At 51.3% G+C, this 22,867-nt stretch overlaps 1 protein-coding gene across 3 annotated transcripts in view; it reads left to right on the forward strand.

Annotated features, from left to right (window-relative positions):
- Positions 1 to 4,447: 4,447 nt before the first annotated feature.
- Positions 4,448 to 22,867, forward strand: part of UPP1 (uridine phosphorylase 1) — a 27,419-nt gene continuing 8,999 nt past the window's right edge. Inside the window, exons 1-3 of one of the 3 annotated variants that reach the window (XM_044920098.1) lie at positions 4,448 to 4,575; positions 11,046 to 11,118; positions 20,069 to 20,133. In XM_044920098.1, coding sequence (XP_044776033.1) covers positions 20,090 to 20,133 — 44 coding nt within the window. In that variant the 5' untranslated portion in view covers positions 4,448 to 4,575; positions 11,046 to 11,118; positions 20,069 to 20,089. Of the gene's footprint in view, positions 4,576 to 11,040; positions 11,119 to 20,068; positions 20,134 to 22,867 lie in introns of all 3 variants that reach the window. The other 2 variants (XM_021703707.1, XM_021703708.1) reach the window with 2 other exon arrangements.

A 22,867-nucleotide genomic window follows, 5' to 3' on the forward strand; every position in this document is an offset into this window, starting at 1 on the left:
GCCAAATAAGGTCTCAAGTATTTTTTTTTAATCAATTAATTTCTTTGAGAAAGAGAGACAGTGAATGAGCAGGGGGAGGGACAGAGGGAGAGAGAGAATCTCAAGCAGACTCCCTGCTGAGTGCAGAGCCCGACGTGCGGCTCAATCTCACAACCCTGAGATCGTGACCTGAGCAGAAACCAAGAGTCAACACTTAACAGACTGAGCCACCCAGGCACCACAAGTTCTCGGGTATCTTAACATCTCTCCCAGAATAAACTTACTATGCACTTACTCACCAAAATTTGAAGTTTTCAAGAACTGTGGTTCTTTAAACGAGATACTTAGTTGAGCATCTGTACCGTGAGCCACAGGCAAATGGGTGAGCGCGAGACAGGACGGAGGTCTGGTTGTGTTGAGTGAAAAGACTATATAGTCGACCCTTGAACAACCTGGACTTGAACTGTGCAGGTCCCTGATAGGTGGATAGTTCACAGAACAACGCTCTAAATGTGTTCTCTCTTCCTTATGATTTTCTTAGTATAATTTTCTCTTCTCGAGCTCACTTTATTGTAAGAACACAGTATATGATCCATAGAACATACAAAATATGTGTTCATTGATTGTTTATATTATTGGTAAGGATTCCAGTCAACAGTAGGCTGTTAGTGGTAAAGCCTAGAACAGAAGACAAAATCCAGAAATAGACCCACACAAATATGCTCAACTAACTTATCTCAAGGGAGCAAAGGAAATTCCGTGGAGAAAGGACGGTCTTCCTGGAACCATTAGACATCGTGTAGGCAAAAAGCACAAAAATCCAGAAACCCACTTCAACCAAACCATCACACCTAAAAAAGGATCATGAACTTAGATGGAGAACGTAACACAATAAAACTTTAAAGAAAAACAGAGGGGAAATCCTCGGGATCTAGGAAAGGGCAAATAATTTTTAGGTTTGACAAAAAAGGCATGATCTATAAAAGAAAATTGATCAATTGATCACATCAAAATCAGAATTTTTCCCAGTGAAAGCTCATACGAAGAAGAAGACAAAAACAAAAACAAAAAAGCTACAGACTGGCAGAAAATATTTGCAATGTTGGCAAACGATCTACCCAACAAAGAACTCGTATCTAGGATAGGCAAAGTGCTCTCAAATCCCAACAAGAATCACCAAACAACAACAAACCCCCAAACGATCCAATTAAAAAATGAGGAAAAGACATGGACAAACTCCACCCCAAAGAGGGTCTACAGATGTCTTAAGCACATCCAAAGGTGCTCAACACCATTAGCCACCAGGGAAGTGCGAATTAAAACCGCCACGAGAGATCAGCGCACAATGATCAGACGGCTAAGATTAAAAAATACAACATCAAGTACTGGTGAGGATGTGGAGAAACTGGATTTCACATCCGTCGGTGGCCAGAATGCAAAGTACTACAGCCCCCGCAGAGACAATTTGGCAGTTTCTTGTAAGACTAAATGTAGCAAGTGCACTCTTGGTATTTATCCCAGAGAAATGAAAACGTATGTTCACACAAAAACCTGTACATGAAATTTCATGGCAGCTTCATTCTAATAGCCCGTAAGTGGACACAGCCTGGCCGTCTTTCGGCGGGTGAATGGTTGAACAAACCCGAGCGCCCACATCCTGGCACAACGCTTGGCAACAAAAGGACCTGCTGCCTTTAAAAATAAAACTGCCAGTTATTAGCAAAATGGGTCTATTCAGGAATAGTAGAGAAATGCAGTCGGAGACAACCCAGGTCCAGGCAAAACGAGAGGTGAATCCCTAAAACTAAGGAGAGGTCCGCTCTTACAGAGGAAGGCGGAATTTGGGAGGATTGGTGTAACAAGAAGTCTATTGGAATAAACTGGGAGCGCAAAATATACCGGCTTCTCATTGGCTGAGCTGGGACTACCTCTCATTGGCCGAGCTGGGACAGTTTCTCATTGGCTGAGCTGGGACCGCCTCTCACTGCCTCAGCTGGGAGAGATTCTCATTGGCTGGGTTCTGCCTGCCTCTCATTGGCTGGGCTAGGACTGTCTCTCATTGGCTGAGCGGGGACAGTTTCTCATTGGCTGGGTTCTGCCTGCCTCTCATTGGCTGGTCTGTTGCAGGGGGTGAAGGGGGGGACCCTCCTTCCTCCTACAAGGGCAGCGAAGTAGTAAGTAACTAAAGTAGTACCGAGGTGCAAGGTGCCTCTCTTCCCATGGGGTGGGTAACAAGTGGTAAGGTGTGAGCGCCCCCCCTGCTGGCCTCCCGACTCCATTCTGAATGAAATTTCCTTTCACTCCTTTTCACAGAACCAACTACTGATCCATATATACATACAATGTGGACGAATCTCCAGGGAATTCTGCGGAGTAGAGAAAGCCAGTTCGGAGAGGGCAGAGACCATTTGTTTCTATGTATAGAGGTTTTTTTTTTTTTTTTTTTAATAGCTTTAAAAAAAAATGACACATTTTAGAATTTGAGGACCAGTGAGCGGATGCTAGGGTTTAGGGGATGAGGGGTAGGGGTGGGGATAGGGCTCCACGGGGCTTCTTTTGGTAACGGAGGGCTCAGTATCTTGACTGTGGCGATATCACACATGTGAGAAAGTTGTATTGAACTAAACACAACACGAAACGAGTATAAGGAAAACAAGTAATCTGAAGAGAACTGGTGGGTTGTGTTAACGTCGTACCTTGGGTGTAAATCCCACCTCTAGTTCTTTTTTTTAAAGATTTTATGTATTTGAGAGAGAGGAGAGAGCGAGCGAGCTCGAGTGGGGGAAGCAGCAGAGGGAGAGGGACAAGCTGACTCCCGGCTGAGCGGGGAGCCTGACGCGGGGCTCCATCCCAGGACCCTGGGATCATGACCTGAGCGGGAGGCAGAGGTTAACCGACTGAGCCACCCAGGCGCCCCCCCACCCCACCCCCGTTACTCTAGTTCTGCAAAATGTTCCCATGGGGGAAACTGGGTAAAGCGCACAAGACACCCTTCTAGATTACTCCTTACAACTTTATCTTAGTCATTCGAGCTGCTTGTTTCACCGCCTGCTGGCTCTCTGAGCACCACCGTTGTCCGCTCTTTGAAGTTTCCACCCTCTGTCTGAGTGCTCTAGAACGCGGGAGGGCGGCTGAGATGGAAAGGGAGGGGTGGCTGGCGCTGGGACTTGGGGTGTGGGCCCAAGCAGTGGGGAAGCCTCAGTTCACAGCTCTACAGTACCCTCAGCTCCTCTGGGACAGTTTGAATAGTGTGAAATTAGTGTTGGTCCTGGTGAGCTGGGTAGGAATGGGTGTCATTATTCTTCAGTGGCCCCTGTGGTGTGACTTGCTTGTGTGTGAGGCCACTCAGAGCCCTTGTCTGCAGAAGTCCCAGGCCCTTGCGGCTGGCCTGGCCGCGGTGAGGCCTCGTCTGTGTGTCCTTGGCATTTCCGCTGGGAGCAGGGGCGCCTGGAGGTGGCCGGCTGGTGGGCGGGGCTTTCAGATGTGTAGAAATGGCCAGTTTCCCTTCCAGTCTGTGCCATTCATGAGGTGTTACCTTGACAAATATGTCTTCGGTATTCGATTTGCCAGTTCATGGGCAGCCTCTTGGAAATGGAAGAAAAAGTCCTTAATCTGCCCGAGATCATCCGGCCCCGGGTGGGCACTGCTCCAGAGATGCTCAAGCACCGAGCCCGCGGGTGCTGGGGGCCTGTCCAGGGCACCTGCCGGGCAGCGCGCGTCGGCCTGCAGTGTTGGCCGGGCCAGGCCCTGCAGTCTCAGCTAGTGACTGACTGAATGAGTCATTTCCCTCCCTGAGCCAGAATCTCCTGGCTTTCCCCATTTACTAACGAGCTCCCGGTACCCAGAGAGTCCCAGAAAAAAACGCCCCAGATAAGGGGCTGGAGAGATCAAGGGACTGCAGCAGACATGGCCCAGCCCCCTTTTCCTGACACCCCCACCCCAACCCCTCCCGGACCTTGTTCCTCCCGTTATTTCTCTCCGGTGGCTCTGGAGCTGGGGGTAGGGCTACTCTGGGCAGACCTGGGCTCCTCCACCGCAGTGACTCAAAACCACCCGCAGCATCCCGCCCAGACCAGCCGGAAAAAAAGATTCCCTCTCTACCTGGCAACAGCCTGCAGCCCGCGCCTGCAGCCAATGGAAGGCCACCTCCACCATTACCTGCGGCCAGTGAGAGACCACCTCCAGCTCATTATTCCTCCAATGAATGTTCGCTCAAAGCTCTTCCCAACTCCCCCCTTCCTCTGGAAGTGGGTACTCTCCTCGGTTCGCGGGGTTTGCCCACGATGCGCAGAATTGGCTTGCCACTATGGTAGTTTGTCTGCTCTTTCCAGAATAAGCCCATCTGCTGCTGCATAACCTCTGCTCTTTACTTTTTGAGGTTGACAAGAGGTTTCCTGCGTGGCGGAGCGGTTTAATGAGTAACAGGGATGTCCCCGGTGACGCACCACCCCACCCGCCGTAGGAGGAAAGAACTTTGGGCGGAGTTGGGGGCAGCCTTCCCGGAACGGGGCGGGGAGGGGGCAGCGGCGGCGCGGTGACCCGGGCTCAGCGCGCAGACCTAGATCCGAGATTGACCCTGCCGGTCCCTTTGCGCAGGTGAGTGATCCAGGCCGGGCTTCGGGATTCCGCTTTCGGGAACCATGCTTTCGTGTCACCTGCTGGGGAGGTGACTCAGCCGTTGGCTGGGAAGGATGTGCGTGGAGCAGGGAGCGCGGGGAGGGGAATACACGGAGAGGAGAGGGCTCACGGGGAGGGGGCACTGCGAACAGGGTGTTCGAGGAGGTTGAGCAGGATGCGCGAGGAGGATGAAGGCGGCGCGCAAGGAGGACGAGCAGGGTGCGGGGAGGGTGGGGGGAAGGTGCAGGGAGGGGAGTATAGGGCGAGGGCGTACGGGGAAGGTGCCCCGGGAGCAGCGCGCGCGGGGACGATGAGCAGGGCGCGCGTGGAGCCATGTGCGGGGTTGGAGGAGAGCAGGTTCAGGGAGGCGAGTACACGGTGAGGGCTGCGGGAAGGGTGCGCCGGGAGCAGGGCGCGCGGGAAGGATGAGCAGAGTGCGGGGAGGATGTGCCATCCCGGAGGATGCTGAGAGAGCGCTCAGAGGGTGCGTGGGGAGAATGCTCTGGGAGAGGGGATGGGGGTGCATTTGGGAGCAGGGTGCACAGGGAGAGCGCTCAGAGGGTGCGGGCGGGGGAAGAAGGATGCGCTTCCTGACCCGGTCACAGCCGCCTCGCTCCGGGGACCCGCGGCCGCGGCCGAGCGCAGCCGCTGTGATCTCTGGTGGTGGTGGGCAGAGTGGGGACTGTCTTCTCCGCAGCCCAAACCAGAGAACACCTAGAACTTCCCCCCCCCCCTTTTCTTTGGGGGAGAGGTAAGGAAAGTTACTTTTTGGAGGATGATTTTTACTCTTAAAAAACAAAATTCCACTGAGTAGGCTTGAGGACCCTATTGGCTTTATTTGGTCACTCACCAATGCCGCAGCATCCCATCCAGCAAGCAGAAAGGAGCTGCGGGGAGCTGTACAAAGGGAAGAGTTTTACAGGCAGAAGGACGGGTAGGGGGGTGAGGGGAGCCTGATGGTGAGGGGATAGGGACCTGCAGGGACTAGATAAAAGTTACTGCAGAAGGAAAGGATTGTTCCGGCAACGTCATCTTCCTTTGGGGGAAGGGCAGGAGTCTCTCACTATTGTGAGCAGGTGATTGCAGGTGGACTGGTTAAAGGTCAAATTTCTGAGAGGCTAATGGGTTAGAACTGTCAGAAATTCAGAAAGAACAGAAATAAAGCCACTGATTCACCAGAGTAGCAATTAGTAAAAGTTTATTATGCGCGCCTGGAAGAGACAGTTTGCAAACAGGGGGCGCTCAAACCAGAACATGGAACGGGGCTTACAGGGATATATGGTTATAAAGCAGCAGGAAGGCACCCATTGTTCTTCACAGGGCTTGGCTACAAAGTTAATATCTTCTTAAATGGTAGGGAATTGGTCCCCGGTTACCTCATACCCATCTTGGGGAAACTGTAAGTTTCACTCTCAATTTCCAGAGGCATAAGGAAGAAGTGGCTGGGGTCAAGTTAGTCTTGCAAAAAAAAAACTTCATATGACTAAATTTATCTTCTGCTTGGATTTTTTTAAGGCTGGTCTCCCATTTGGTTTTTATTTAATGGATATTAAGTCTCGGTTTGCTGTCCTGGGGCAAGTGAGTCCGTTTTGGGACTCTTTTCTTTCTTTCTTTTTTTTTTTTAAGATTTTATTTATTTATTTGACAGAGAGAGACACAGCGAGAGAGGGAACACAAGCAGGGGGAGTGGGAAAAGCAGGCTTCCCGCAGAGCGGGGAGCCCGATGCGGGGCTCAATCTCAGGACGCCCAGATCATGACCTGAGCCGAAGGCAGACACTTAAACGACTGAGCCACCCAGGCGCCCCTTTTCTTTCCTTTCCTTTTCCTTCTCCCTTTCTCTCTCTTTCCTTCCTTCCTTCCTTCCTTCCCTCCCTCCCTCTTCTTTCTTTCTTTCTTTCTTTCTCTCCCTTTCTTTTTCTTTCTCTCCCTTTCTTTCCTTCTTTCTTTTTTTCTCTCTCTCCCTTTCTTTCTTTCTTTATTTCTCTCTCTCTCTCCCTTTCTTTCTTTCTTTCTTTCTTTCTTTCTTTCTTTCTTTCTTTCGTTCTTTCTTTCTTTCTTTCTTCCTTTCTTTCTTCTCTCCTTCTTTCCCTCTTTCTTCTTTTCTTTCTCAAACCTTGAGAGCCCCCGTGGATGAAAGCATGCATTGAACCAACATTGAACAAGTGTTCCGGTATGAATATTGACATCCATTTGTCTAGCAGGTGTAAAGAGAAACCACAGTCAAAAGTTATAGGGCAGAGATAGAATTGGCAGGGGGAGTGGGTCCTTTTACAATTTGTGTCTCTGGTAAACTGTCCAGCGACCTGGAAGCGCCCACAGGGGGGATGTCATGCAGCCTCAGAGGCTGTCCACAGGTCTGTCTCCCTTCCAGGTCAAGGCTTGGCCGGGTGACCTGCCAGATGACTCAAGGTCGCTGGTGGCAGTCTTCCTGGCCAACTTGGAACCGGTCACCCATGCCAGAGCTCAGCCGCGCACCAGGCTGCTCCCTTCAATGGGGTGTGACCTAGAAACACAAAAATCCGGGGCGCCTGAGTGGCTCAGTTGGTTAAGCGACTGCCTTCGGCTCAGGTCATGATCCTGGAGTCCCGGGATCGAGTCCCGCATCGGGCTCCCTGCTCGGCAGGGGGTCTGCTTCTCCCTCTGACCCTCCTCCCTCTCATGCTCTCTGTCTCTCATTCTCTCTCTCGCAAATAAAAAAATTTTTAAAAATCTTAAAAAAAAAAAAAGAAAAAGAAACGCAAAAATCCGGAGATCAGGGCTACTTTGAAGGCCACTGAGGCAGTCTTCAGGCTGCGCTGTCCTCCCCTCCCCAGGCGCCCCCTCACCGTCCTCCCTCCTGTGCTTCCTTATGCCATTGTCTGTCCTCCACCCTGACCAGCCCTGCCCTGCCCCGCCCCACCTCTCTGGCTCCTTGACCCTCCTAAATCTAGAGATTTGGGGTTCCTTTCATTGGCTCTGAGCTTGGCTTTTGAAGGATTAGTGATTTCGGAGAACTGAGTGGAAGTCTAAATCTTAAACCCTTAAAAAGGTTTTCACACCCTGCCGTACCCTTCCTGGCTGCAGTCCTGTGTCCCACCTTTCTCTGAGTCAGGCCTCCAGCCTGCCCCAAACTCCCCTAGGCTCAGCCAATCTGTCCTTTTCCTCCCCTTCTTGGAGGCCAGACTTCTGGCTCTTTCCACATAAGCTTCATGATCCTACGAATCACATTCTTAGCTCCAGGGCTTTCTACCCTGGTGGGCACCAAGTAACATTTTAGTTATAAATAATAATAAATAGGGGCGCCTGGGTGGCTCAGTTGGTTAAGCGACTGCCTTCGGCTCAGGTCATGATCCTGGAGTCCCGGGATCGAGTCCCGCATCGGGCTCCCTGCTCGGCAGGGAGTCTGCTTCTCTCTCTGACCCTCCCCCTCTCATGCTCTCTCTCTCTCTCTCTCTCATTCTCTCTCTCAAATAAATAAATAAAATCTTTAAAAAAAATAAAAAATAAAAAATAAACAATAATAAATAAGCTTTTTACATGGGCTTTTGTCCAAGAGGACTTTGTTATCTTTGCTGATCATTAAATTAATACAAATTGCATTGTTAAGAAAACAAAACTCGGGGCGCCTGGCTGGCTCTGTCTGTGGAAAGTGTGACTCTCGATCTCGGGGCCAGGGGTTCGAGCCCCACGTGGGGTGTAGAGATTGCTTAAATAAATAAAACTTAATAAAAAGAAAGCAACCAATATAAAAACAGGAAGTGAAACTTGCAGCTTTTCCTACTCCCTAAAGATAAACGTTGATCATTTTCCTCCCTCTCTTTCTCACACACACACACACACACACACACACACACTCTCTCTCTCTCACACACATTTTCTTTTGAACTATGTTCATTCCAAAAAGTTTTATAGGGGCACTTGGGTGCCTCAGTTGGTTAAGCATCTGCCTCGGGCTCAGGTCATGATCCCAGCGTCCTGGGATTGAGCCCATGTCTGGCTCCCCTGCTCAACGGGGAGTCTGCTTCTCTCTCTGCCCCTCCCCCTGCACGCTCTCTCTCAAATAAATAAAATCTTTAAAAAAAAAGGTTTTATAAACATTTATACACCAAACTATTTACACTGAATAGCCCACCTATCTGATTTTTAGTTTAATGGGTTAAAACTAAAAACAATCCCCAGGAAACCGAAATCAACTATGGGGTTTTTTACAAGTTGGATCGGGCAGCAGGTGAATGGGGAGCCCCAGGTGCTCACAGCAAAGGTTCCTCCCTGAGAGCCTGAGAGCCAGAACCAAGCCCCCATTTCTCTGGGAGGCTGAACCTCTGGGGCAGGAATCTAGGGACACCCTCCCATTGTTTAGAGAAGCACATGGGGTCCTGGGGAGTTAAGAGGAGACTTATCCTCGGGAAGCGGACTTATACTCCCCTCCGTGTGAAGTTTGAGGATCGCTGCCTGCTCTCCATGGAAGCTCCATCCCTCAGGACAAAGGGACACCAAGTGTCACAACCCTCATCCAGTGCCGACCATGCTCAAAGATTAGACTTTTGAAAGACAGCTTTGAATCAGTGTTTCCTTCTGTAGTGACAGGACGTGGCCCTGGTCACCCCCTTGCTCCCTTGACACGAGCCCTCTCGTGTCCTGGGCTCCCCTCAATTGTTGGTTGGGGGCATTTGCCTTAGACCCCGACTTCCCACCCGCCCTGTTTTCCCCCAGCGAGCCTTATCTCTCACTTCTCAAACGCGCTTTGTGAAGACACCTCAAGCTTTATTTCCCCCATGGGGCGATGCCCACAACCACCTTGTGCTGAATCATGGCGTCTCCAATGAAACAGCCCTCCTTCGCCCCATGCCTAGTGGATGACACTCTTGCCTAACATTTAGCTAGACACAGGCATTCCTGCCAGCCTCATCCTAATACCACCTTCCAGTCAGTCCTTAGGATTTCATCTCTGGGATCCAGAACCTACCCCGCTTTCCTGTTCCTAGCACATCTCTGCTCAGGCTCTGGGTCCCTCCAGCTGTGCTGGAATCATGTGTTGGGGAGAAAAAACGGCCATCCTCTTAGGTGCAGTTCTTGGGGGACTGCAAATTAAAATGACAAAAGAGAATAGCAAGAGAAAAGATGGATTTTTATTTATGTCTACAAAGGGAGTTAACAAAAATGTGGCTCCGGGAGGTGGTTAGAATTTGGGGGCTTATTTATCATCTTAATAGGGCGTGGGGGGGGCACAGAGGGACACTTCTGGGAGAACAAATGGCTTCTGGGGGAATGCAGAAAGGGCATCTGGGGAAACAAAGGACTTTGGAAAGATAAATGATTTCTTAGGAAAACAGAGGATGGTAACAGTGTCTATTTGGATTTTTCTCAGAGAAGAGATTACAGTTGCTCCCTAGGAGATAATACTTAACAATCGAGTTCTTTTAGGAGGCTCTGCCTGTAGGCAGACAAGGGATTTCAGGAGCTCAAATCTCTGTCATTCCCTACCTCAACCTTTCAGAGGCCCCCAGTCACCTTCAGGTGCTGCTCAAATTTAATGGACACACTGCCTGAGCACTTGGCCTTTGATCTTTCCCCAAGGTCAGTGACTGATGCAGGTCATGCTTAGCACTTTCTGGCATCTTACAGAGAGATAATGCCTTCTCTAGGGATGTTAGTAAATAGATGAAGCTTTTCCCCAGTGAGCTAAAAGCACCGCGTAAGCATCTGCATGCACCTAGCAGCCTTGTTCGCTGGGGGGGGGGGGGGGGAGGAGGAGGGAGAAGGTCAGCCCAAGCTTTTCATGGATGGGCAGTGCAGCTGAGGGCTAAATCGGGGACCGCGTTTTGCAAGTTGGCATCTACGCGGGAGACAGGAAGTGGAACGGGCACCAGGGTTCGTTCTGAGATGCCCAGATTGCAAGACCTGTTTTATACCATCAAGCACGGATTGTCAGGAAACGCATTAATTTGCCTCATCTGTGGAAGGGGAAATGTCCGGGGTGTGCGATAATTTTAAATCAGCCAAACAATTGCAACTGTGCTTGTCAGAAATCTGCCCTAAATTCCACCGATGACCTCTCTTGGTTAAATTGCCCCAGAGGGGTGTTTGGAAATCCCCATCACCCCTTCCTCACTGAGCACCCGGCCCTCCCACAGGGGCTCCCTCCTCTGGTTGAGGAAGGGTCTCCAGGCCTTTGGTCTAGATTTATGTTGTGAGCCGGAGTTAAGTGGACCGGGATGGATGTTGGGGGGCAGTGGATCCTGCAAGCAGGGGCTCGTCCTCCTTTTCTAAGCTAAACCCCAGCGGGCCAAAATCTGGCCTCATCTCGAAGCGGGCTGCACCGCTGACCAGCTTGAGTTCCTGATTCCTTTGAAGGTTGAAGAAATACAATGTAGCTTTGTTCCTTTTTTGCCAACTGGGAAACCCCTTTTGAAATACAGCATAGCACCATGTCCCTAAATAGTTATTACCTCTTTCCTTCTTAGCCCAGGGGCTTCTTTTCCAAGAGCAAACACCTGCTCCCCAGCGCTGCGCCTTCACCTGTGGCCGCTGGAAGAGTCTAGGTGAGTAGGCGGCTGCCCACGAGGATAGACGGGCTCCTGGTTTCAGCCCCTGCTCCTCCTGCTTTACCTCCTCCTGGCTTCGACCTTTCTGCGGGCAGATGGGGCGATGGTAGAACGTATCTTTTGGAGAGTGAACTGTGTCTCTGAACCTTAAGCCAGGACTGGCCATGCAAACCCGCGCACAGAGCCGCTCTGCCTGCAAGCATCCTCCATGCTTAGCAGGGACCTTTACAATCAGAGCATTGCCAAGGTCTGTGGTTTTCTCCACACCGAGTTGGTTCAATCTTTTACTGAGCGGGGGCAGTCTTGGGGAGGCTCACAGTCTGGATGGGGTGCCTGCGAGCGCTAAGGGTGCCAAGGAAAGGGGGCCGGGCGGACTCAGTGGGGCAGTGCAGGGCAGGGACTGGGCAGGGAGATGGTTTCTCTGGTTCAGAGGCAAGAAAAGCAAGCAGGTGTGGACAATAGCACTTGCTCGGGGCGAGGCCAGACAGGATGCTCTCTGCGGCTTGGTTTCCTTTTTTGGATTCTGTCTGCTGCTCCCCCCTCCCCACCCCCCCGCCCGCGCCGGGAAGACACGTCTAACTCTTCCTCTTTTGAGCTCTCTGCCAGCCCACCGGCTCCCCACCCGCAGAGGAGAAATGAGCATCCTGGAGGGTCCTGATGGTTTGGGGGAAGGGGGTTGCTGCGAGCAATACTGCTCTCACTGGGGAACGCTGTGGCCCTGGGGACGCAGCTGTGAGACCCCTAGCCTCCTCATGGGATCTCCTTGGAGAAGTGAGAGCCTGAGGGGGAGGGCAGGAGGGGTGGACCCCAGCGGGCAGCCCGGGACCAGTCCCCGCAGGGTGCTGCTGATGGTTGCATTTCCTGGAAGCCAGACTTGGGCCGAAGCCCGGCTGTCTGTGTGGATTTGTCCGATGGTAGCTGTGCTTGCCTGCCTGGAATTAGGACCCAAGATTCTGATCACAAAATCTGATGACAGTTCTGACGCATGTGTGGGTTCCTACCGCTGCCCGAATGCAACTCACTCGGGACACCATCTACCCGGAGACACAGACCCACAGGCCGAGGGTCGAGGGTCAGTCCCCCAGCACCGCCCTCCCCGACGCCAGCCCCACGTGCAGGCTGTCACCTGGGTTCTGACCCACCAGCCACAGACCAGAGGTCCCCACGACCCCTCCCTGGGTTTGATGAAGCCGCTGGGGCAGCTCACAGAACTCAGGCAGACGGTTTACTCCCTAGATCACTGGTTTGTTATAAAGGGTTAACTCAGGAACAGACACAAGAGCTGCCCAGGGCGGGGTCTGGGGAGGGGGCGCGGGGCTCCCATGCCCCCCCACACACATGGCCCACGGTCCCCACATCTCCACCTGCTCACCAACCCGGGAGCTCTCCGGACCCCATCCTTTTGGGATTTTATGGGGGTTTTGTTACACGGGCAGGATTAATGAAATCATTGGTCATTAGTGATTGATTCAACCTGCAGCCCTACCCCAGAGGTGGGGGGTGGGGCTGAAAGTGCCAGCCTCTAGCCACGAGATTGGTTTCCCTGGCAACCAGCCCCCATCCTTAGGCGTTTTCCAAACATCACGTCATTTACATAACAGGAGACATCCCCTTGCTCACAACTTTTAGAAAATGCCAAAGGTTTTAGGAGCTCCACGCCGGAAATGGGACGAAGACCAAGCGCTGTTGACCCTCAAACAGCAAAGATCTGAACTGGGCAGATGCACTTACATGTGGATTTCTTTTGATAAATACACAAAGTGCTGTAAATGTATTTTCTCTTGTTTATGATGCTTTAAATAACATTTTCTTTTCTCTAGCTTCATCGTAAGAGTACGGTACATAATACATATAACATACAAAATAATGTGCTCACTGACCATTTGTTTCCCGGAAGGCTTTTAGTCAACAACAGGCTAGTAGCAGTAGTTAGGTTTTTGAGGAATCAAACGTCAGAAGCATCAGACGGGTTTTCCACTACGAGGGGCGTCAGCTGTCTTAACATCCCATACCCGGCGCCCCACCCCCCCAGTTCAGGGTCAACTGTATGTATCTGTTAACCTTAAAAGCTAAACTGCCAGGGAGGGGGGCGCCTGGGTGGCTTAGTGGGTTGAGCATCTGACTCTTGGTTTCAGCTCAGGTCATGATCTCAGGGTGGTGGGACTGAGCCCCGTGTGGGACTCCACGCTCAGCGGGGAGTCAGCTTGTCTCCTTCTCCTGCTCCTCCCCCCTCAAATAAATAAATGAATAAATAAATCTTATTCTTCAAGATTTTATTTATTTATTTGACAGAGAGAGAGATAGCGAGAGCAGGAACACAAGCAGGGGGAGTGGGAGAGGGAGAAGCAGGCTCTCTGCTGAGCAGGGAGCCCGATACGGGGCTCGATCCCAGGACCCTGGGATCACGACCTGAGCCGAAGGCAGGCGCTCAACGACTGAGCCACCCAGGCGCCCCAATAAATAAATCTTAAAAAATAAACAAATAAAACTGCCAGTCACTTTACCAGCAACACTTGGGTTTATTCAGGAATGAAAGAGAATTACAACCCTGGGCAAGCGAGCTGTTGCAAAATCCTGGGCCAGCCAGCCCAGGAGGCAGAGGAGAGGCACACATTTTCAGGAGAACAGGGGCCAGGGGGGTGAGGAAAACTTCTTGCCCTCAGGCTGGGTTAGTAGAGCAGTATCCACAGGCAAGGTCATGTCCTCGTAAGCTCCAGTCTGCCTTGTCCCGCTGGGTCTTCAGTTGACCACGAGCATCGGGCATCCTGGACCATCTCAAAGAGAGAGTCCAGGAGTTCCCAGTTCAGAGCGAGTACTGACAATGCCTTTGACCAATGCGTTTGGAGGGTCTCTACAAATGTTGCCAGTCGAGTCTTCGTAACACCCTTAGTATGCCCGACCCACCCTGAGGACTGAGGATGGTGTGTCACTGAGGATAAAGTGTCACAAAACCAGCCAAACAGCACAGACTTGTTGAAGCTCCTGACTGTAAAATGGGCTCCCCGGTCACAGTGTAGTTCAGGAGGGGATCCCCAGGCAGGGATCATCTTTCCTCCTAGGATCGTAGTCAGAGAAGAGGTGTTGGCCTGTCTACAAGGGGGGGCTTCAACCCAATAGGAAAACTTACAAACCACCATAGGACTAAAACCTATTTGTATCCGTGACACGGAGGGATCTGCGTGAAGCCCATTGGCCAAACCTCAAATGGTCCATTGGGTAGGATGGGTACATTTCCCGGGATTGTATTTTGGACAAGTGGTACAAGCAGCGTCCCCACCAATATTGGTTCGTGAACGCTGTTGTTTTCCCAGTAGACCAATGGTCCAATGTGCGTACAGTTGTAAGTACTGGGAATTTAAAGATTTCTGGTGGGGCCAGCTTGTTATTTGGTGTAAACCCAAATTCTCTCTTTTATTAAACCAACAGTTATCAGATTTCCAAGATTGAGTTAACTTTTCTGGGGCCGATTGTTGGGCATCTCTGGTCCATTTTTTCTAATCGTCATTTGGAAGAGCATCTCTTTGGAATATGACAGAGGTTTGGCTCTTGGGCTCCTTCAGAGCAGCGTTTGGGTGGAAAGAGCAGCGACGTGGCTTCCTCTGGCCTCCAGGGAGTTGATTCTGGAATGCCCACAACGCTTAGTAATAGCTCAAGCCACCAGCAAAAGCATGGCACCTAGTTAATGTTGGACCTAGGAGCCATTTTTAATCTTATCCCCAGGGAAGGTAAGAAAACCTGTTGCCTCCATTCCCAAATCTGGAGCTTCCTTCCCCAAAGGCATACTGACTGTCAGCATAAATGTTTGTGGTTTTGCCCTTGGCTGAAACACGAGCTCAGGTGAGGGCGTTTAAATCAGCCTGTCGGGCGCAAGGAGCCAGGGGTAAAGGTAGGGCCTCAGTGACTCCCAGGGATTTGCAATAGCACACCCAGCATGATATTTTATCCTTTAAATAAGAAACCATCAGGAAACCGTGAAAAATCTGCACTGGTTAGAGCAGGGCCCTGTAAATTGTCACCAGGAGTCAACAGGTGATCTGTCAACGTGAAGCCGTCCTGGGGAGTTTTATGCTGGAAGGACAGAAAGATGGTAGGGTTAAGGCTATTGGAACCAGAAAGAGTTATTATTGTAAGAGAGGCAGTTACCATGAGGGTGTCACAGGAGGTGAGGTGACTGGCTGAAAAGTCTTTTTTTTTTTTTTAATTTTATTTATTTGAGAGAGAGAGAGAGATGGAGATAGTGACAGAGAGCACAAGTAGGGAGGAGAGGGAGAAGGAGAAACAGACTCTCCACTGAGCAGGGAGCCCGATGCGGGGCTCGATCCCAGGACCCTGGGATCATGACCTGAGCCGAAGGCAGACGCCTAACGACTGAGCCACCCAGGAGTCCCCTGGATGAAAAGTCTTGAGCATCGGGAGAATTTCGGAGGCCTTCTGCGTGGGCCTTAACTAGGAGGGTAGGGGCAAGAATGGCTCTGAGGCCCCCAGCCATAGGGCCTAATTGTTGGCTTTGATGCCCCATGGGGCAATGGTGGGCCCCGTGTTTTTGGGGTGAGCGCTCAAAGGGTATCCCCTTCCTTCTCATGTACAAGGAGGGAAAAGGGACGTTGATAATTAGGATGTCTGACGGCAGAGACTTTTGTTAGACTTTTTTTTAAAGTCTCAAAGGCCATGTCATCCACCTCTTTCTAAATAATAGGGTCAGGTTTGTCCTGACTTTGCTAAAAGTAAAGCTCATACAGACTGAGCCGTGAGGGACAAGTTTGGAATCCAATGTGAACAATAGCCAGCCAGCCCCAGGAAGCCTCCTAACTGGTGCTTGGTTTTCAGTTTTGGGAAATTCGGGATGCCTTCGAGTCTACCTGGATCCACATCAAGTCCTCGTTCGGAGATCAGGTGCCATAAATATTGAAACTGACTTGGTGCAAACTGCAACATTTCTTTGGAGACTGTAGGTCCCTTTCAGGCCAAAAGTTTTGACAGGGGGAGGCTGCCTTCCTGTGAAGAGGTCCAAGCAGGGAGCAGAAGAGCAAGTCATCTACACATTGTGACCAAGTCGAGGCTGCGGGAAACTGTGTGTCATCCGACTCAGCCTTTGAAGGACCCTCCGTGTCACCCTGGGGCCTGACTGCCCAGCTATCCTGCTGTTCTTCCCAAGTGGAGGCAGAAAGACACTGGCTGTCCTTACCGAGTGGAGTACTAACCATGCACTCCGTAGGTCAATTACGCGGGAACTTTGCTTTCAGTGGGAACACGTGGGAGTTAGGAACAACAGGGTCCTGAGGGGTAACGACGTTACTTACTGCTCAGAGGTCCTGGCCATTGGGTTCCCTCCCAGGTAAAGTAGGGCTATGACTAGTACAGGGGATCGTGAGGCCCTGAGCCTCAAAATTCTGTATCCTGGGCTGGATGCCCCGAAGGGCTTCTTTATTTATAGGGCATTGGTTAATTCTAGGGAGAGGTTTGGAGGGATCTATCTGAATCTTGTTGGGAGGTGCACTGTGCATTTTATCAATAGCAGTTGAGGATTTTGCCCAGAAAGAGGCTGGTAGCTGATCCAACAGGAATAAATGATCGGTGTCCCCAGACTCAGCTGTGGTCCCGCCAGAGACCGCAAACAAAAGACATCAGAGGGTCATTTAATTCCGCTGGTTGGCTATTCTGATCGCTGCTGTCAGATTCTGGAATTATCTTCCCCTTCGGGGAGAAAGAAATTCTGGCGCGATACTTCTCTAGGGAATCTCAACCCTGTAAACGAGTAGGGGCAGAGGGATTGAGGAGAAAAGAGTGAGTACCTCTCAAAGGGAATAGGTTCAGAGGCGGGAACCTGTTGAGATTGGTTGGAGACCCCCACTACTTGGACCGGTTTGGTGCTCTGAGGGGCTGCTTTGCAGCCGAGGGCTGGGCCCTGAGAACATAGGTCCTTTGTCACCAAGGACAGAGATCCATTGCGAATCTGGGGAGTGGTTTCCCTGAGTTGATTAAGAGGATTGGAAGAGCCCCAACACTGGGAATGAGGAGGAGGGAGAAGAGCTTAGCTAGCGGGCTGAAGGCACCGGGAGAGCTTAAACCCGTAAGAGTCCTTTATCCAATGTCCTGGTTCTGGCAGTATCAGCAGAAACTAGGCTTTTTGCTCCGGGGCCTTTGTTTGATGGAGTTGAACACTGGAAATTTTAGTGGTCTTTCCTGTAGGTGACTCAGCTAGGGTGTGAGCAAACTGGTTTCCAGGGCAATTGAATCTGGGGGCAGACCAAGTTTCCCATTCCATCCTGGGCCTTTTAACGAAAAGGAAAAGATCCCAGATCAGCCCAATAATAAACACAGAGTTAAAAGGAAGACCAGAACTTTCTTTAAAGTCAGTTTGGAGTCAATCATAATAATGACAACCAGATTCATCAGGCTTTTGTGCGCAAGCCTGAATTTTGTTCCAGTCATCCGGCTTCGGAAAAGCCATTCTAAGTGCTCGGTGGAGATTTCCAGCGAGTGGTCTAGCATCTTGCCAAAATTCGGGGGTCTGTTTCTCTAAATCCTGCTCAGGATGTTCCCACTGGGCTGGTTTTATCCAATGCTTGGGCTGGCCCTCAGCCACAAGCCTGTGGCCCAACTGCTACAAATCCCAGAAACCAGGTTGGTAAGTTTGAGTAACTCTGTTAAATTCTCCAGCAAACCTGTGGGGGTCCTCAGCCACCTGGGGGACCCTCTTTACCTCTGGCTCCAAGTTCAGCCTTAGTCCAGGGAACTTAGGAAACCTGCGGTCTATTTAGATCCCCAGAAGACTTAACTTTGAAGGAGCAGGGGTTTTAATAGGCTCAGGAGAGGAGGGAGCAGAGGGAGCCTCAGAAGAAAAGAGGGTTTGACAGAAGGATGACAAGGCCAGGGTGAAGATAGGGCAGATGGCGGCCTCGCCTCGTGGATGGAGAAATAGGGGACGGGAAGAGGCCTCAGAAGCCCCCCCTTTTTTCCATTTATTTATTTAAAGATTTTACTTATTTATTTGAGTGAGAGAGAGTAGGGGGAGGAGGAGAGGGAGAGAGAGAAGCAGACTCCAGACTGAGCGCAGAACCCGACCCCGGGGCTCCATCTCATGACCCTGAGATCATGACCTGAGCTGAAATCAGGAGTCGGTTGCTTAATCGACTGAGCCACCTAGGGGCCCCCCTTTTTTCCTTTTTAATTGTTTGTTTGCCTCATTTAGTTTACAAACTGTATTTTGGAGAGAGGCAATTTTAGATTCCAGATAGCGCTTGGAAGCTTCAAAGTACCAGTTGTAGAAGGAAGTGCGTTTAGTTTTGTCAATTTTAGGACCGTGGTTGTCCAATTCAGCTTTGAGAAAATTAAGTCTGGGGAGATGGAAAGTTCCCCATAACGGCCATTGGAAGTCTAGATCTAAATTACTTCTGGTTAAGTCAGTCCATTTATTTATAAACGCACGTGCCGCAGGACCATTATTTTTAAACATAAAACAGGCTGCAGTCCCAGTAGTGGGGGGAGGGGGGGCACCCTCAAAGCATTTTGACGACTGGGATCCCATTTCTCTGATTCCTTCTGGAATCAAAGGCCACCCAGTTTCTGGAAGAATGGTCCAATCCCAAACAGAACTCAGACCGAAGGCCAACGCGGTTTCATCAAACACAGTCCGAATCAGACTGAAGGCCAAACGAATATTCTCAGAGATGCTTAAAAAATGCTTAAAAGGGTGCCTGGGTGGCTCAGATGGTTAAGCGTCTGCCTTCGGCTCAGGTCATGATCTCAGGGTCCTGGGATCGAGTCCCACATCGGGCTCCTTGCTCAGCAAGGAGCCTGCTTCTCCCTCTGCCTGCCACTCGCCCTGCTTGTAATCTCCCTCTCTCTCTCTCTGGCAAATAAATAAATAAAATCTTTAAAAAAAATGCTTAAAAGATGCTTAAAAAAAAAAAAACAACAAAAGGAAAAAAAAGGTCAAGGCCTTGATAAATCCCAGGTAGAGCGTAAAGGGCTTGAGCACAAAGCATGGGGCTCAAAATCCAGGAGAACACTTGTCCTCAAGCCCAGCTTTGGTGAGAAAACAGTGAGCCCAGCAACCCCGTGGCTCGTGGCTCGTGGCTCGTGCACCTGTCTGCTCACCGGCCCCGAGTCTTCTCTGGCTCCCACCTCCGATCACCAAGTCATGTTAACCTTAGAAATAGCCACAGACAGCTACTTTACCAGCAACAGATGGCTTTATTCGGGAATGAAAACGAATCCTAACTCAGGACACAGCAGGTCCGGGAAACCAAGGAGAGGCACGATTTGTAAGGAGGAAAGGGGTCCGTTGGGAGGCTGTTAGGAACTAAATCCCATCGGAATAAGCTGGGGGTTGGAAGTGTTGCAGTTTCTCATTTTCTCTGGGTTTCAGATTTTGCTAAAAGAGGTCAGTGATAACAGTTATCGACACCTTTCTCCAAAAAGGGCCTTTGGGGAGCTATGTTAGTGGGCTCTAGTTTCTTGATCGCTGGCTGGTGAGCTGGCAGGTTGAGAACCCGTCCTGGCTACATGGAGCAGACTCCACTCCCGGGCTTGGTGACCCCTGGGTCACTGGGTTAACCTGGTTCCTTTTTCCTGTCCCCATGGCAGGACATGGGCTTTATCAACCGAGTTCACCTGCGGGACGCCTGGGTGGCTCAGTTAAGCATTTGCCTTCAGCTCAGGTCATGATCTCAGGGTCCTGGGATTGAGCCCTGCATCGGGGTCCCTGCTCACCGGAGAGCCTGCTTCTCCTTCTGCCTCTGCCCCTGCTCGTGCTCTCTCTATTATATATATAAATAAAGTCTTTAACAAACGAAATAAAGAGTCTGTCCCAGGTCCTGATGATGCACTCCTGCTTTCAGTTCGACACTGCCCCATTCCCGTAGAGTTCTACCAAACAAACTCGTGAGGTCTCGGGTATGCCTGAGTTTGTTCTTAAATAATATTCTGTGTTGTTTTCTCCTAGGGTCCTGCCCCCGTTGAGAGAATGGCTTCCTCGGGGCCCCAAACAAGGAAACATGACAATCACAGGTGAGGCTCCAGCCGACTGCGGGCCAGGTTGGATTTTGGGGTTTATCGTGATTACGTCGTGACATGCATTTTCCCAAGAGCCGCCATACAAGAACATGTTTGACTCTTGTGATGGAGCCTGGGGTCCGGGGGGATAGGTCCAGAGGCTCGGGGACTGACAGGCTAACAGCTCTGCCCTCCGCCCTTGGCCCCTCGGGGTCTCAGCCGGGCAGGCCGCTCTTCTGCAACACAGCCCTGCTGCCTCCCAGCTCTGTCAGGGTTCTGAATCTTCAATACTTCCTTTATGGTTTTCCAGAACTCCACTTTGTGATCCTGCCGGCCCCTCTTATATGTGTATTTGTGCATTGAGGGCAAAGCGAGAATTCCTGCCTTCATCCTGATTCCTACATGGGCTTTGAATCCAACAGGATTTTGGTTTCCTCGCCCCCCCCACCCCCGCCCGCGTCCCCCCACCTCTGCGGGGGCTAGCAGGGACGCCCCATCCTGCTGCAGGGCATCTCCGGGCCCTGCTGGCCTCCCTCCTTGACAGCCCCGGGGTTGTGTGTGTCGCCCTCTGGGAGCCCTGGAGCTGGGGTCCTGGGTCGTCTCTCGGGGGGAGGAGTCTCAGGCATTCCCCGTGCCCTCCTCGGGCCTCCCTGGACTCCCACATGGACACCTGGCCTCCCTCCCTCCTTCCCTGGAGGCTGGGAGGCCTGTTTTCACACTTCGGGATGTCTTGTGGACATGACTGCAGAGATAAAGTTCTAAGTGTTCTAGGTCACTGGCAACCCAAACTGCCCTGTCCTATATCCAGGCCCCTCGGGTGCTGGTGGGGGAGAGGGGGTTGAAATGGGGCTGAGAAGGGGGCACAGGGCATCAAGGACCATGGACGGGACTCAGCTGGAGTCCCCCGCTGCCCTGCCCTGCCCCGGTGACCACCCTGCCCTCCCTCACTGCTGTCCTTGCCAACCACTGGCTTCTCACTGTCCCCCTGAGCTGAGAGGCGGGTGTGGTGTCTGGAGCTCAAAGGCCAGCTCATGGGTGCAGCCTCTTGTGAAAGATCTTAATTTTTTAAAGATTTTATTGATTTATTTTAGAGAGAGAGCGGGGGGAGGGGCAGAGGTTGAGAAAGAGAGAATCCCCAGCAGACTGCCCACTGAGCACGGAGCCGGACAACATGGGGCTCGATCCCACGACCCTAAGATCGTGACCCGAGTGGAAACCAAGAGTCGGCGCTCAACCAACTGAGCCACCCAGGCTCCCCTCCTTTTTTTTTTTTTTTTGAGAGATCCTAATCTTTAAAGTGAGCCCCTAAGGTGGGGATACGGCTAGGACCCCGCTTCTGTGGTGCTCATGAGCTTTAAACGCAGTATTATGCACCAGCTCTGGATAACATCATTTCCACCGCAAAGTCGAGTGCCTCCCAGGTATTACTCTGTGTTCCTTGTGCCCAGCATAGGGCCCCGTGCGGGGCCGGTGTGGGATCCAACTCTCCCTCCCTCCCTCCCCCAGACTCCCTGCCCTAGTCCCTCCTAGTCCCCGAGCACCTGTCCCGAGCCACCTGGGCATCTTCTAGAACCAGCCAACTCTCATTCATTTCGCATATTGTCCCAGCAATATTTGTTAAATGAATAAAGTGACAAAATAGAGCGAGATAAAGTAACTGGAAACTGTATCTAGAGTAGAGAACCAGCGTTCCAAGTAAGGCCTTTGACATGTTATTTTAAAACCTTCCAAAAAGTCCATTTGAACCTGTTCTGCTTCATGAAGCTACATGCCCAATTAATATACTCGAAAACCATTGCTGTTCTTCACAGTCAGATCCCATTTCCTTCTCTTTCTCTACCTGGAATCAGAGAGAGAAAAAAACAAAGTTGAAATATGTTGAAATATGGGGCAAAGTTGTCTCAATCACATCCTGTTTTGACAGCTCCGACTCTTGCCGGTCAGCCCTTACTCAGTCCCTGAAAGAGTGTAGCCACCACCTTGCATCAGCGATGGTTTCACGAGAGGGTGTGATGTCAGTTTTCCCTGCAGCCGAAGGGAGTATGTGGGTGCATGAGGTGTCAGCCAAACCCCAAACCCACGAACCGACTCCGGGCTGGATCTGATGCCTGAGAGCAAGTCAGAGCCCGTCCTTCGCCGGCCAGCTCACGGAAGTCACTGGTGCTTGCTCCGGCCGCACCCCGCCCTGGCATCGGGGTGCTCCCGGGCTGCCCTGGCTTACAGCTCTTCTGGTTACAGCTTAGAGCCCTTTCCCTGCCAGACTTCCAGCACCTCGGAGCAGACAGGGTCTCCCGGGACTGGGGCCGGACCGGCGCTCCGCGGGGACTCATGCCTGACTTGCTGGCAGTTTGCGGATCGCTTGCTTTCCAGGGAGAGCACCCGGGTTGCCGCCCCCCAGAGCAGCAATACAAAAAGGGAAGGAAAAAAAAAAAAAGGAAATTGGCATTATGGCTATCCAGAGCATCTGGTTGGTTGGGACATAAGTGTTTCCAGTTAGATTTTGAAATATTAGACACATCTCCTAAACGCTTCGCACCCCCACCGCCCCCCCCACCGCAAAGGAAGCGGCTGCTCCCCTCAGGGCCTGAGTCACATGACGCATCTCCCCAGGGGGTCCTGTGCCCTCCTTTCTCCCAAGTCACCGGCGTCGCAGAGCTGCGTCTCCTGCAGCTTGTCTCTTTCCTTCTTTCTCTTTTGTCTTTCTTTCTTTCTTTCTTTCTTTCTTTCTTTCTTTCTTTCTTTCTTTCTT

The sequence above is a fragment of the Neomonachus schauinslandi genome, chromosome 12 (assembly GCF_002201575.2).
Source record: "Neomonachus schauinslandi chromosome 12, ASM220157v2, whole genome shotgun sequence".
Classification (NCBI taxonomy): domain Eukaryota; kingdom Metazoa; phylum Chordata; class Mammalia; order Carnivora; family Phocidae; genus Neomonachus; species Neomonachus schauinslandi.